At 40.4% G+C, this 14,723-nt stretch overlaps 3 protein-coding genes across 5 annotated transcripts; 2 read left to right on the forward strand and 1 right to left on the reverse strand.

Annotated features, from left to right (window-relative positions):
* Positions 1–435: 435 nt before the first annotated feature.
* tmem38a (transmembrane protein 38A) lies at positions 436–3,750 on the reverse strand. Its single transcript, XM_029000621.1, has 6 exons — positions 3,292–3,750; positions 2,202–2,358; positions 1,756–1,940; positions 1,580–1,667; positions 1,366–1,483; positions 436–1,177 (listed from the first exon to the last, which is right to left on the reverse strand). The coding sequence occupies exons 1-6, from the start codon at positions 3,413–3,415 to the stop codon at positions 968–970; spliced, it is 882 nt and encodes a 293-aa protein (XP_028856454.1). The 5' UTR covers positions 3,416–3,750; the 3' UTR covers positions 436–967.
* Positions 3,751–5,342: 1,592 nt separating this feature from the next.
* Positions 5,343–7,330, forward strand: smim7 (small integral membrane protein 7). The gene is made up of 5 exons (XM_029001316.1): positions 5,343–5,439; positions 5,617–5,658; positions 6,044–6,096; positions 6,813–6,903; positions 7,015–7,330. The coding sequence occupies exons 1-5, from the start codon at positions 5,414–5,416 to the stop codon at positions 7,028–7,030; spliced, it is 228 nt and encodes a 75-aa protein (XP_028857149.1). The 5' UTR covers positions 5,343–5,413; the 3' UTR covers positions 7,031–7,330.
* A 2,786-nt stretch (positions 7,331–10,116) lies between these two features.
* LOC114802114 (mediator of RNA polymerase II transcription subunit 26-like) lies at positions 10,117–14,398 on the forward strand. 3 transcript variants are annotated; one of them, XM_029000781.1, is made up of 3 exons: positions 10,117–10,462; positions 12,071–12,145; positions 12,855–14,398. In XM_029000781.1, exons 1-3 carry the CDS (start codon positions 10,391–10,393, stop codon positions 13,788–13,790), a joined length of 1,083 nt encoding a protein of 360 aa, XP_028856614.1. In that variant the 5' UTR covers positions 10,117–10,390; the 3' UTR covers positions 13,791–14,398. The 3 variants fall into 3 exon arrangements, with proteins under 3 accessions (XP_028856614.1, XP_028856613.1, XP_028856612.1); XM_029000780.1 differs by having other exon boundaries at positions 12,246–13,974; XM_029000779.1 differs by lacking the exon at positions 10,117–10,462 and having other exon boundaries at positions 10,488–12,145; positions 12,246–13,974.
* Positions 14,399–14,723: the final 325 nt, after the last annotated feature.

Raw genomic sequence — 14,723 nt, forward strand, 5'->3', positions numbered from 1 at the left:
TTCTACTAAATAGTGAGCAAAGGGTCTGAATACTTAGGACCATGTGATATTTCAGTGAATATTCTGTCAATATGGGGTCCTGTGTGTACATTAATGAGGAACTTAAATTATTTTAGCAAATGGCTAAATATGGCTCCAACAAAAAGTGAAAAATGTAAGGAGGTCTGAATACTTTCCATACCAATCGTATCTGTACTTTCACATAAGTAATGAATGACAGCTCTTGTCTTCAGTGTCGTATGAGTCATGTGTATTTGTCATATGCTGCTTGCGGAGACTGTAGTAGCATAGGATTAAATAGATGTTTCAAAGATTCACATTCTTTCTATATTATTTGAATTAAATTTCTTACTAAAGTAAACACTTTAGACAAATGATTTTGAATTAAACCAGATTATAACATGATATGGTAAAGAATGAAGAAACAATTAAATATATACTTCCAAACAAAATCTATATTTTTCATCCAATTTTGTAAAATGTAAAAAGCAGCCATGTACAGAAAATGTTGGCTTAATATGATGCTTAATTCTTTTCACATTGTACAATCTGATTGTAACAGACCATTATTTTACTAGTATCTGTCAAATTGTCAAAAATAGGTAGATATTTGTCTACATTATAAGCTTACACTGGAAAGTCAGATTGTCAATGGAAATGTTTACTGTTTAAAAAAGGATATGTATTTGGTGGTTTCACATGGTTTGACCCATTGAATAACTATTTACAGAGAAGCATTTTGCACCATTTAAAGCCTCCAGTGGTAAACATAAAACTGAAATCTAAGATAAAAAGGTAGGATGCCAGATAGAGGACCAAGATATCATTAAAGTTATTTTCACATAAAACGAGGGTAGAGTTTGTATTTTTTATGAATTGAACAATTACGTTTGTCCATCTGTCTTTTTCTTCAGATCAGCAGTCCTCCTGTCCATCAGTGTAGTTGCTGTGCATCAGTCTTGTTTTGCTACTCGGCTTTCTTTGACTTCCTCTTGCGGGTTCCTTCACTCAGGTCCTCCTTGGTTTTCACAGGAGAGATCGGGACAGATGGAGCAGTGCCATGATGGTCATGGGTGTCTTCATTCCCAGTGAGTGGTGATCCAAACAACACGTGACACACCCACAATTCAACCAGCGCAAATGGGGAGCCATGAGAATGCCGGGCAGTCATAAATACCTGAAATACATAAGAAAGCCATTCAGATTCTATTTAATCAATAGACATGCTATATGGCAATTTCTCTATTAATAACTTTCATAATATCATACTAAGATATGCAGTATGTTTTGAACCTTTTACCAAATTCTACAACACAGAACAAACTGTGCTGATTTTGTTCCAGCATGGTACTTTGACAGCCGTACCTTAGAGATCACCATAAACAGAGTGAACAGGCAGATTAGGAGGCTCTTGGAAACTGGAAGCAAATGTCCCTCCTGAAGTGCAAACAGAACGGCTCCGTACAGACTGGCCTTAGTAGGGCTAACATGGGAGAAGAGAAAGCATAATTAGTTTTATTCAACTTGCTAGTTTTAAGTAATCCAGCCTCTATTGTAAATAAGCATCAGATTAACTCACAATGACATGTTGAGGATTTCATTGGTCTCAGGTCTCCACACTCCACGCAACAGCTGCTCAAAGTTGGACATTAGAGCAACTCCTGACCCTGAATGGACAGAAGAGAAGAATAGAATTTTCTCTTCAAGAATTTTCTTTTCAACCAGACTCAGACTCATCCCATAACTGAATCATACCTTTCACGTATCCAGTGATGACCATGATGAACCAGCCATGGTGATAAGCATGGTGTGCATGGTGAACTCCAGCAGCGATTTTGCGGGTGCGTACCACTTCCTTCATAGCCACCAGGACCAGCTTTACTGGCAGGAATGCCACACATTTGTAGAACAAGTTCAGTGGGCAGAAGAAGACGAGGTACCTGCAATATGTGAAAAAGACTCAAAAAAAGAAAAAGTTGGCTTTAAGCCCATTATTAATGTATGAATGAAAGACAGTCCCTAATAATAGGCTACACTGCAGTTGTGCATCATGGGTGCTGAATGGAGTGAATATGTGTATTCACAAGTTTTTCACAAAGCTGTCAGCAGTATGTACAATTTACTGTAGCCACTACTGAAGAATATTTTTAGACTTTTCTAGTGTCTAATTTGATTTTGTGTTGTTAGTGCTCATAAGTTACCAAACAGCTGTAGCCAAGAGGATGTGACTGTTGTTGTGGAAGTAGTCGATAGGGCACACTCCAAGCATGATGTCTGCTAGTATGTAGCTCCCAAAGCAATAGAGCATCGCACAGAGCCAGGAGGCCACCGGACTCCTTCGAGCCACCTCCACTGAACCTGCAAAAAAATACAATGGAGTTGAGAATGAAACGTGTACATTACTGTTTTGAAGCTCCCTGGCATTGTGTGCTGAATGTATATCAAAGAACAGGTGGGGGTTTAAGATCAAATAGCATTAGCATGACAGAAAACCGATCCTTGCAACTGTGGACTAAAATTAAACAGCTCTCCTTCTGGTAATGCCCCCTGGTTCCACTCTGACCCCTCAGACTCATTCAGAACACATGTACATTCCTGTAAATCCTTAATCAGCATTTTCCTTCTTCAGTGTAGAGCAATAGCTGAACAGTGAACCGCAGTAATATTTGATTATTTAGATTATATTTTAGTTTCTTAGTTTTAGATTATATTTTAGTGCCTAACACCTCGGAACAATTCAGCATTTCAGCTAATTATATCTGACTGAACAGGGAAAGCCCTAAGATGTGTTGGGCTGGTGCACAGAGGATTAGTGCTGTAGACCCTGTTTTGGACATTTATAACACACAGACACGTTACACTTTTACAGATACACTGTCTGAATCGGTCACCGACAAAGCCATTTGTAAGACCCACTTTTGTCTATTTATGGTGATTCTATTTTTACAGCCAAGACCTGGTATGTGCCATGTCTTGATCATGTTTCATACAGCCAAAAGGACACTGTTCACTGGTCAGTAAAAGCAGTCTAATCCCAATAAAGATGATTTCTGTTTATTGCGACAAACTAGATTAAGCAAATGTACAATTGCACCTTGCCCAAATAATTTGGGACTTTGTCATTCTCTAATATGCTATAAGTTTGGTTGAGACATTTTTTGTCTAAATATTACTACTGAACAATCGTGTAAAATTAAATAATATTGTAATCCATATCATTACTAAAAAAACGCACAGTGAAAATACTTTCCAGAATCAAAGACTGAAAACTGGCAGGAAAACAGCGCTCACCTGGTTCGTATTTGAGGTAGAGAATGGACACGATGTAATAGGCCAGATCAAAAACGGGGAACATTGCCATTTTTGCGAAATACTGGGCAATTTCGCCCAGGTTCAGTATTCCCAGCACGTCCATTCTTTCGCCGACTGGACCCGCCACAAAGAATGCACCGGAGGAGAATGGTCGTGAACGTCCGCGCGCGCCGCGCTGCTCCCAGACTGTCTCCGCGAGCCTAAAGTCCGTCACTCGCGCGCGGCGGCTATTAATACTCGCAGTCCGCGAGACGTGTCTTTTTTTGTTGTTCGCGAAGCGTTGCTTGACTCTCGCGCACCTGTCGCGGACTACTCGTAACTGATGTAAGGAGACTGGAGAGAAGACCTCGATATAACGTAAAAATACAATCAAGTGTGCGCCCTTGCGCAGAGAGCGTTACCGTTTCTGGGTCAGTGTTATCACACGCCTTTCATAGACGTTCCAATTGTACCTGAGCCCAGATGTTTTATAACACTGGTACTGTGACATTGTCGCCATTGGCGGGTAAAATAAAGAGCGTGGCGCATAATTTACATAAACAAATAGGATTAAACAAAGAGGTTTGCTGATCGGGGTGTGTCACGTTTGCAGTTTTTTTATTTAATCCCTTACATTACTAAAGCAGTCACTTCGAAATCATCGTCAATAGACCAAAAAAAGATTATATTGTGTAACCTGTAACCCATCAGATTGTCATGTATCTGGATCCGTTCCATTAAGCAGTGGGATAGCCAAGGTGTTCCCACCGCCATTCCTAGAGGCCCACCTGGCGTCAGGTACTTCTTTTCATTAATTAGGATATCATTATCCAATTGTGGCATAACACAACATTACACGTGGGTGGAGAATATAAACTTTGAATAGACATTACAGATCACAAATCTTTGACATTTAAAACTGTGCTTTACTGAGGAAGCAGTTTTGTGTATGTTGATGCTGCTGGGAAAGCCACTGTAGAGGAAGTGCACATGTGAACATTGAAACAGAAGGTTGAGGTTTGCCAAAGAGTTGCTCTGCAAGACACTCAATTTGCTTGGGATTAGGGGACTGCAGAGCAAATATCAACATCAATGATGCAGCTGAGAAGTGATCAAGATGGTTGTAGGTAAAAGGAAAGCTAACAAGACAGCTTGTAGACTGATTTTTAAATCTGAAGTTTTAAAACATGATTTGTAGAGTTTTAGTGTCAGTCAGATGTGAAGATGATACAATGTATAAGAATATTTACATTGACAAAGTTACATTTACAGTGGAAAAACAGTTAGAACTGTAGCCTCACATCTCCTCGGTTGTGAATCCATGTTCTGACTGTGTCTGTGTGTGTATATGTGTGCGAAACTTGCATGCTCTCCTCACACTGGGGTGGCTTTCCTTTGGTTCTCCCAAGGTATGCACACATGTGCAGAAATGGGAGAAATGGGAGGTAACTTATCCCTTTATAACTACATAAGGGGAGAGATTCCAGATCTGACCATCTGAGCTGCTGCTCTCTGAACAGCGAAGCAAAATGGCCAAAGCACACTTTACACCTATTGCCATTTTTAGCCACTGGTTAAACCAGCACATGTCCAGGTTCTTCTAATTGCCAGAGACCATCTAGATGATCTAGAGGAGGATGGGGAGAATGTCATGTGGTCCAAACCCGTGTTTGGAGAAAGAAGAAGTTGTATCCCCCAAAATCTCAGAACAGGATGAATGACTCCTATCCAATCACATTCCATTTTTATTATTTTCATTATTCCCACTTCCGGTTTTTCTCAGTTTCATACCCTTATCGTGTAACATACTTTTTAATTGAATAGAAAAGGGGGTAGAAGTGTGAACATGTTTTCCATTTCGATTGAAAATATATTTGACTAGAACTGGATAAGATAGGATTTGAGTAAATGGTTCGTAGAAACCACCATGAGTCGAGCGTGACGATCACGAACACGCCCGTTTTGTTGACAAGCCTTTTACACCTCAACCGAACTCGACAAGCATCCGAAATTATAATACGGAAGTAGTACGCATGCGCAACGCAAGCTGATTGGATCCCATAGGAGTCTGTCTCCGTGTTTCATTTCCTGTTCTAGTTTTGGGGAACTGTATGTGGACATCATGATCGGAGATTTATTAATTTTCGGGTAAATTAGGGGTTAATTTGTTAATTGTTATACGTATGCTTACTTCTTTAACCTTCTAACCCAAACCGTTTTGTGATTGCGAGGATTTTCTTTTTGATTCCATAACAGGCATTGCATACTCTGGATGTCTCCCTAGTTTAACACGTTCGGCTTATTTTGTTCTTTTTTTCCAAATAGGACTTTGCTGATGAATGCCGGTGCAGTTCTCAATTTTAAATTGTAAGTAGTTATTTGTCTGCCGACGTGAACTCTCATTCCTCTTTCTAGTCGATGTAGCTCATTTATTTTCACCTTCCTTCAACAAAAGTAGTCTTTGCTTAGTTTATGTGGATGATTGCAGGTAGTTCCATCGATAAACGACTAGAGTCTTTCCATCATAGTGTTTACAACTTATTTGTACACTGGCAAGAAAATATTCAGTGTTGAATGAAAAATGTAGTGAGCGCAACTGAATTCCCTTGCAAAGAACTGATAAATGGTAACTGGTAAATAGGCCAAATCCTGTGTACTTGCAACTAGCATACGACTAAACAGCACATAAACAGCAATGTTTATTCTTCTTGGCTGTACCATCTTTATACTTTGTTCATTTGTGTCTTTCTAGAAAAAAGAAAGAGTCTCAGGGTTTTGGCGATGAGCCCCGTGGGCCTACAACAGGTATTTTCTCTCTTTGAAATCTTACATTGTTCATGCACTGAACTCCTCTTTAATTGTAATTAAATGCAATCATCATTTCAGTTCATTCAGATCATTTCAGTGATCCCCTTGTTAACACAAGTGAGAGTGTTGATGAGCGCAAGGCTGGAGATCATTATGTCATGCTGATTGATTTAGATTAGCAGACTGGATGCAACTTCCCAACCATTCAAGAACAGTTTGGAGAAGAACAATTTCTTTTTCAGCATGATTGAGCACTGTGCCATAAGGCCAAAGTAATAACTAAGTGGCTCGGGGAACAATCCAATTTAGAACTTGTGGTCAATCCTCAAGAAACGGCCAAGAAATTGATTGACAGCATGCCAGGGCAAATGGCTGAGGACTTGTGGGGAAAAAGGGGGCCAACACTGTAAATATTGACCCTTTGCATAAACTTGATGTAATTGTCAATAAAAGCCTTTTAAATTTATGAAATGCTTGTAATTTATACTTCAATACACCACAGAAACAACTGACAATAAGATCTAAAAACAAACTTTGTGAAAAACATTTGGTGACAAATGTACAATCTTAATTTTTAATAACTCATATTAATGTGTATTACTGTTTATTGTATTAGTTTCATAAGTAATTTATTGTATTCTGACTAGAATTTTCAATCATAATGATATTTTCATTAATTTCCCACAGCATTGTCTAATTATTTGTCTTTCCAGGAGAAAACATCCGAGAGTTTCTTTTGAGCTTGAGGTACTTCAGGATATTCATTGCCTTATGGAACATTTTCATGATGCTTTGCATGATTTTGTAAGTTCTTTTAAACAAACATTCCAACCATTTAGCAACAGTTAAAAATTTACTTAATGATGTGAATATGAACTTTTATAGTTATTAACATTTTGTATAATGATATTTCAGGTTGTTTGGTTCCTGAGAGTTTATCTTCCTGAAAGACAATGGATTGCTTGAGGAAAATGTATATCTTTTAAAAAAAACGCATATAAACCTTGGTGGTCTAAGATGGAAGATGTGCACATGTAAATATCTTAGATATACTCTTTTAGAAATCACATATCTTTACCATTTGCCCAGTGCTGAACACATGTCTCACCATAGAGGGGTTGCTAGACCTATGCCAATTTCTCCAGACATGTTCTTACATCAGATTCATCTATTATACTAGGTGTGACCTTCTTAAGCTTGTTTGTGTATGAATAAATCAACTTTTGAAATGTCTGTGTGTTAAGGTCTTTTAATTCTGACATTACTGATACACTGATCAGAGACACTAGAACATATTCAGTTTCTTACACCAAATAAATATACTAACTGTTCTATTCACCCCTCTTAATGAAATACAATATGGTTACATCTAATATTTAAGTGTTTTTTAATACAGTGTATAGTCCATCAGACAATGGCAAATCAATGTTCTTTACAATGTCACGTTCCTAAGTCTAGGGGTCTCAGAAACGCAACAAGGGTGTGGAGAGGAGGAGGTCCACTGTTACACATGCAACCAAACAAACAATACAAACAGTGCTTTTATTTACAGTGTGCTAACAGGTTCAATAAGACAGCGGACTCAGAACAGCTAACCAACATCAAAACAGCCTAAAGGAAGGGATGGGATAACAGCAGGGATAACTAAAACACATACAAGTTACCAAAAACAGCACATGACAGGCTAACAGGCTAAAAACAAAGGGTCTATCACACAAAGGAACAAGAAACACGAATGAGATCCCAGACGGAGCTGCATGCAGATCTTCGTGGACCCTGGGGACCTCCCAAAAGCATAAGGGCCTAGCAGACCCTGGGGACCTCCCGAACACCAGCTGAAGTTTCTTTATATAGGTGGAGGTGACCAATGGCAGATGGAGCTGGTAGGCCTCAACTCCTCCCACGAAGTCAACCTAAAAGAGACAGGACACAAAAACACAGCCAGACACACAGAACACGTGGGAGCATACGTCCAGGGACGTAACAACAAATATAAAGAAAAAGTCAAGAAACATTGCAAAAATGTGTTGGCATGAGTATGTTCGTGCAAAAAAAACAATTGCCAATACCCATGGTGGCCAAAAACTGCCACTGTCTTGGACTTTTAGTAGACAAAGATCTCCCCTCACAATGTCATGCAGTACCCCTTGTACAACATCGGGCAAATCAAGCTGTTTATTACAACCGATGCTACTCCGATAGTTAGTTGTCTGCTCTCTAAATACGAGTAATGCAATTCTCCACTGCTTCCACTGAAGGCTACACAGGCTCTTCAGTTCATCCTCTTTTTTTTTTGGCGTGTTAATAACACAGATGACACATGAAAGTGTGTATGTGTATCTGTGCTGTCATCATGGCCTCTTTTTTTTTTATTTAAATTTTTTTAATTAAACCTACTACAATCGCAACAGACAAGACTGGGGGACAGAAAGAGAGAGAAAAGATAAGTTGTGGAGAAAGTCAAGGAGAAGAAGGAGGATAGAGAACAAACACTGGCAACCTGCTTCAGTAATCTGCTTAAAGAAACAAAATAAGAAACGGCAGAAAAACATCAACCAACATCTGTACAGGTCACAGTAAATAATGTATTACTAATCATACAGGACATGTTCATCTGGTCCAGACTGTGTGTCTGTGAGTGTGGCGAGGAGGAGAGAGGCCTATAGAAGTGAGGGGGCATTCACGGAAATGTCGTCATCCACAAACTTGGTTGTGTTGGCAACATTTATTTCTTATATAGCCCAAAATTACATACAGAATGTCTCAATGGGCTTTGACAGGCCCTACAATTGATACCCCCCACACTTGATCCTTCTGTGCACAAGGAAAAACTCCACACAAAAAAAACAGGGTAGAGTGAGCCTGCAAGTGGTGTCAGTGCAGGGGTTGTCATTGTCCAATAAGAGAAAAAGACCTAGAGTTGTAGAGGTGGAGAAGTCCAAAATGTAGTCCAGTGTCATGGTGTACAATACGTTATGATGCTACTTGTCCATTTGAAAATCCCTGAAGCTTTAGTTGTAACGGTGGTGGTGGCTGTGGTAACCCTCTGGTTCATTTCATGCTAATTTAGCAGTTGGCAGGAACCAGGATTTATCTGCTGAACTCTCCACTGGAGTCTGCCAGTAGTCTGTGCGCTTGATTCAAACAGAAGCAGCAGACGGTGGTATTGTCCGACTGATACTGAAATATGTGGTTATAGTGGTATATTGGTGATACAGTGGCCCGGTACCCTAACTAGGACAGCCTAACTAGAATTTAACACTGTCTGTTCTTAACAGGGTGGCTGTGTGATAAAGTGGACTTAATCATTGACACTGTGTCTGGGACTTTAACAGAAGGCCAGAGGTTTTCTCTATAGATGTGTTTTCAGTTCAGATTTAAACACTGAGACTCAGTCTGAGTCCCAAACACTGACCGGCAAGCTGTTCCACAACTGTGGAGCTCTTTAGGAGAAGGATCTGCTCCCAGCTGTGACCCTCTGTACCTTGGGTACCAGTAGTGACCCCGCATCCAGCATCTGCAATGCTTTGCTTGTTTGTAAGCCATGACAATGGAGCAAACCGGGTGGCCAGCTCTTTCTCTCAGCCTCCAGCCTCCAGCCCGTGAATAGAGAGTGGGGGTGTGAGAAGACCCCATGATCAAATCTGTTGTTGATTGGTGTTGTTCTAACATGCTTTTAAAACAAGGGAGGGAGATGGAGCTCACAACTGTCTGCCAAACAGCAGTTGGTGTCAGCTCGGACCCTCCCAAGAACCCTCAAAGGTTAAGTGGTTTACTCTGCATGTGTTGAGTTCCAAATACTACCTCTTGCATTCAAGACAATGTCTCCGCACTGATTACATAGTGGGTCACTTCTCATCCTTTCAGAGCATCAAGCACTTGAGCAAGAACATTTTTTTTTTGGCTGCGCGTAAATTGGACAATTTTTCTTTAAGAGCTTCGAGCAAACGTCACTTCACGTACATCGGGTTGTTTACGTAACGACGTCCAACCATCTACGTGTGACGTGTAGACGTCACGCATTTCCCAGCATGCATGCTGAATACGTTTTTCGACAACACCATCGAGCAGGTCCGCGCGTCGCTGTAGGCATGAGGCAGGCTCTGGTCCGTTGTGTCGGTTCTCTCGGGAGATTTTAGTCATGATCACGCACGCGGATGCACAATAAAACCGCCGAGCGAGAGGACCAGAGGAATGGGGCAGAACTCCCGACTGCATCTGCCGTAAGGCCCGTGGCTCTGCAGCCCGTCTCCAATCCCCGCCAGCTTCCGATCCACGCCACCGCCGGGTGATGACAGCGGCCGGCGCCACGCCGCAGCAGATGCGGGACAGGCTGCTGCAGGCCGTCGACAACCAGAGCAACGTGAGCGTCTTTCTGGGCTCGTATGGGCGGAGAGTGAACGAGCTCGTTAGTTGTACATGTGTGAGGTGAGGTGCCGTTCTGGTGAGGTGCCGTGGGGCAGCTGGCTGGGGGACGTCAGCTTTTGGTGGCAACGTGAGGTGAAGTAGACCACAGTGGAAACTTCATTTCTGTGTAGCGAGTGAAGGAGAACTAGGAGCAGCTGGATCACAGTTCGAAATGAAAAACATTTTGAAGAGCTAATAAATGCCAGATGAATATGTGTCACCAGGTTGTCCTCGTGCATTTATCCACTCATGAGGCGGTTTGCTTCTTATCTAGTTAATTAATACTATATTTAATTATGGGTATTTTTTAAGATTGTGTATTGTGGTGGGTGTTTGTAAAGTGAGAAGTTGTTCTAACCAGCTTCCAGAAATTATGATTATAATATAGGATGTTAGTCAGTAAGTTTATTTGTGACAGAAAATTAGAATTTCAATTTTAAGGACCCTGATAAATATCTTGGTCAACTTTGTCAATACTTATCTGGAGAAGGTTTTCACTCCCACATGACCTTCATTAGGTGGAGGGGTTTCTTAGTGGCCTAATCATTTCTGGCAGGTTGTTCTCCAGGAGCATGATTGAGAAACACTTATTTAAATCATGTTAATCTGCCATGTGCTACTTTCTGAACTGGCTGTTTTTTTTGTTGTTGTTGTTGTTTTTTCTGACCCAAAATGCCCATATGCATGGCCAGTGATTCATAGGAGTGAAACTGGGAGTGACATTTGCATCTAGTTTACATGTATGCAACTGCAATCTGAAACAGTTCTGTTTCAGTGGTCAAACTGAAGTTTCGTGTGTAACCCAGGTGCTCATTGATTCAACACACATCAATTTGAAAATCAATTCAAACTTTGCTCTATGTCTCAGTGTAGCCAACTGGAATGTCACATGTTATTTGTTACTTTGGCTTGAAAAGCCAATGTGGTGTTCTCTTATTTCTTTTTATTATTATTATTTCAACTTTTTTTTCCTATACGCAACTCCTTCTTTCAACATACATCCACAAATCCACATAACTTCACACATTTATCTGGCCCATGCACTTTGTTGCATTAATGTTTATTCTTGTTATGGTTATGTTGCTTCATAAAACCACATCCTCTTACATAGTGTTATACACCTACTGAAGCCTTCAGTGTGATTGTGACATTATATAGTAGAATTCAGAGCACATGTTCACATGTTAAAAAAACATGACTTTTAAACCAATCTCTAAATCTTACTGTAACATTTAACACCACCTCCATAACACAAAATTACATTTTCCCCACCTATTTTCCCCACATTCTTTTCATATAAGACCACTTTTCAAAACAGTGTCACAACCACAATGTTTATTCACACTTATATCTTCACACAGTATGATCCCCTCTTGACATCCAGTCACTTTTTTCCTAAGTCACTCTGCTTGAACCTGTGATCACTTTTCAACAAGACTTTGTGACAACAATTTTCATCATGACACCTATAACTTGCATTAGCATTGTTGATGTTAGCATTCACATTCAACCTTTCTCTCTGCCAAAGTTCACTTTCAAAATACTTTTTATTTTCTTCCAGCAGATCCATAATATGGTAGCTGTCTTGGAAGTGATCACCGCCTTGGAAAAATATCCCATTACCAAAGAAGCTTTGGAGGTAGGCATTTGTGTCCATTAAGCATATTATGCTTTTTTGTTTTGTTTTAATAAAAACAGAACAATGAAAATAATAATGTCTAGTCCATGCTGGTTTCCAGGTAACAAGACTTGGGAAATTGATAAATGATGTCAGGAAAAAAACAAAGGATGAAGATCTTGCCAAACGAGCCAAAAAGCTTCTGAAAAATTGGCAGAAGCTAATAGAACCTGCACAAAACGAGCCACTTGGAGCCAATGATGGCCAATACAGACCGGACGCGACTGCTCCTGCAGTCATACTGGCTTCTGGTGAACTGAAGAGCAGGAGCAACTTCAAAAACTGTTACTCTCCCAATGTTGAAATGCCAACGCACAGAAAACACAAGGGTGAGCTGAGGGATGGGCTGCTTTTAGCTTCCAAAGTCTCCAAAATGCCATACTATGACCAGGAAACTCCACCGACAAATGGTAGAAGTCTAGACACTTTTCCTGACATTTTTAACAACAGTTCCTATCCTCTGGACTCTGCAGACTACCTAGACCATGACAGGCCTAGTAAAATTCCCATTAATGCAGTCAGACCCCACCCAAGCTCTCCTGCACTTGCCAAACTGCCTAACAATTCATCTCATCTGAAGACCACTATGTTGCAGCAGCTTCCGAAACAAGATTTTGTTCTGTCAACCAAAGGGTTGCACCATACTAAAAGTCCCCATTCTTCCTTTCAGAGTCTGAGAATTAAAAGCCATGAATTGTCGTCATCTTCTGAAGAGAATGAACCCATTTCCAGTCCACCTAAGTTCCTGTCGTCGCTGGACAGGTCCAGCTTAATGTGTCAACAGTCTGTGAGCCCCCCTGTTCGAGGTTTATACACCCTGACTGAGGCGGATCTCTCCACCCAGTGCTCCAATGGCATATTGGGATCCAGGTGTGACACTCTTACACTCTTAACAGCCTTAAAATCACTACCAGGACACACTGCTCTGAGCGAGGGGAGTAAGACTGATAGTGACATATCAGTGAGCAGGATGGATAGGAAAAGGAAGAAATACAGGCCTAGGGACTACACTGTTAGCCTGGTAGGCTCAGCTACCGAGGACCATACAAAACCAATAAAGTTAAAAGGCCGTAGACTCACGTTTGACCCTATGACTGGGCAAATAAAGCCCTTCATGCAAAAGGAACCACAGCATAGGGATGAGTTGCCTGGGTTGACCCTTGAACCCAAGATCACTGAGAAGGAGCTCCAGCAGAACCCTGGGCCCAGTCCTTTCCAGCAGACCAACTGGAAAGAGCTGTCGAGGAATGAAATCATTCAGTCATACCTGGATCGCCAGAGCAATGTGCTCACATCATGTGGGGCCCGGATGCCAGGAGCACACTTCTTCATGTCTGAGTACTTGAAAAATGAGGACCAGCATATCAGGGAGACCAGGAAAATGCACATTCTGCTTCCAGACATCCCTGTCATGGACCGGCCGGGGGTAACTCGGGAAGTGACACCAGGGGACCTCCACAGGATTCACTCGGAGCACTGGGCTGGGGTCAATGGCTGTTATGACACAAAGGACAACTGGTATGACTGGACACAACCAATATTGTTAGACCCCCATGGGGATGAGCATGGCCAGCTGGTCATTTTGCCATATGTTTGCCTAGACTGAGCTGCCATTTTTATGCCTAAATGAGGAAAAGCCCATTTTCTGTACACCAGGACTTGTTTTTTCAGAAGGGTTACTATGCCTATTCTTATCTTATTTTTTTTGTGGCACAGAAAATTGAACTCTCTTATGCATCTATTTATTTGAATTGTTCTCTATAAATGTGCAGTTTTGCACAACTTTTGTGTTTGCTTGTATGTTTGGCTACATTCCATTCCACCAATGTGATCGTTCTGTTCAAGTATTGCCTTTCTTTACAGGGGAAAAATCTGCAAAAAGATTTTTTAGAAATATCTAATCATTAATCTCTTTTTGTGAAACAAATTAATTTCAAATAGTAGCTGATGCCAATGCAGGTAGCTGGTACTGTGAGGCAAAAGTAATAAACAAATTGTTTCTTTGCTGGAAATACACTTGTTACTATTCCTATAGAAGTGATTTAAAGCAATTGGTGGTGTACTACTAGTGATAATAATAATAACATTACTATCAAGAAGAAAAACAATTTAAGAGAAAGTACAGATGTGAAATTTTGTATTAACAGAGTTGAGGTAGGAAAAAAAATACTTAATTTTTTTATGGACTATGATTAAAATGTGGTTATAAAATGTTCACAATGAGTGTTTTTATGTTATGATAGCGTAACAAAAAAAATACATAACTGTAACATATGTAACAGTACTTTTTTCAAGCAAATGTTACTTCTCTGCTGCCCTCAAGTGTCTAAAAGGGTCAAGGCAAAAGAATCAACTCCTACTCCATTTTCTAGTCCAAACTTCCAAAACATTTATGCAAATTTTGCATTATTAAATTAATAATGAATGTGTTTACAATAACAAAATTATGCTTGGTTACACATAATTTATTTCTAAGGTAGATCTACTTATATAATTGTAGAACATCCAGTTCCAGATTATATTCACATATTATATTCAC

This window comes from Denticeps clupeoides, chromosome 13 (assembly GCF_900700375.1).
Source record: "Denticeps clupeoides chromosome 13, fDenClu1.1, whole genome shotgun sequence".
NCBI classification, from domain to species: domain Eukaryota; kingdom Metazoa; phylum Chordata; class Actinopteri; order Clupeiformes; family Denticipitidae; genus Denticeps; species Denticeps clupeoides.

Excerpts from the sequence above, each read along its gene's own strand:
- LOC114802114 (XM_029000779.1), top strand. The coding sequence starts at position 11,966 with ATGACACCTATAACTTGCATTAGCATTGTTGATGTTAGCATTCACATT. Across the intron at positions 12,146-12,245 it reads TTACCAAAGAAGCTTTGGAG|GTAACAAGACTTGGGAAATT; the intron begins GTAGGCATTTGT and ends GCTGGTTTCCAG.
- tmem38a (XM_029000621.1), bottom strand. The coding sequence starts at position 3,415 with ATGGACGTGCTGGGAATACTGAACCTGGGCGAAATTGCCCAGTATTTC. Across the intron at positions 2,359-3,291 it reads CTACCTCAAATACGAACCAG|GTTCAGTGGAGGTGGCTCGA; the intron begins GTGAGCGCTGTT and ends ATTTTTTTGCAG. Across the intron at positions 1,484-1,579 it reads GAAATCCTCAACATGTCATT|CCCTACTAAGGCCAGTCTGT; the intron begins GTGAGTTAATCT and ends CTCCCATGTTAG.
- smim7 (XM_029001316.1), top strand. The coding sequence starts at position 5,414 with ATGATCGGAGATTTATTAATTTTCGG. Across the intron at positions 5,440-5,616 it reads GGAGATTTATTAATTTTCGG|GACTTTGCTGATGAATGCCG; the intron begins GTAAATTAGGGG and ends TTTTCCAAATAG. Across the intron at positions 6,097-6,812 it reads GCCCCGTGGGCCTACAACAG|GAGAAAACATCCGAGAGTTT; the intron begins GTATTTTCTCTC and ends TTGTCTTTCCAG.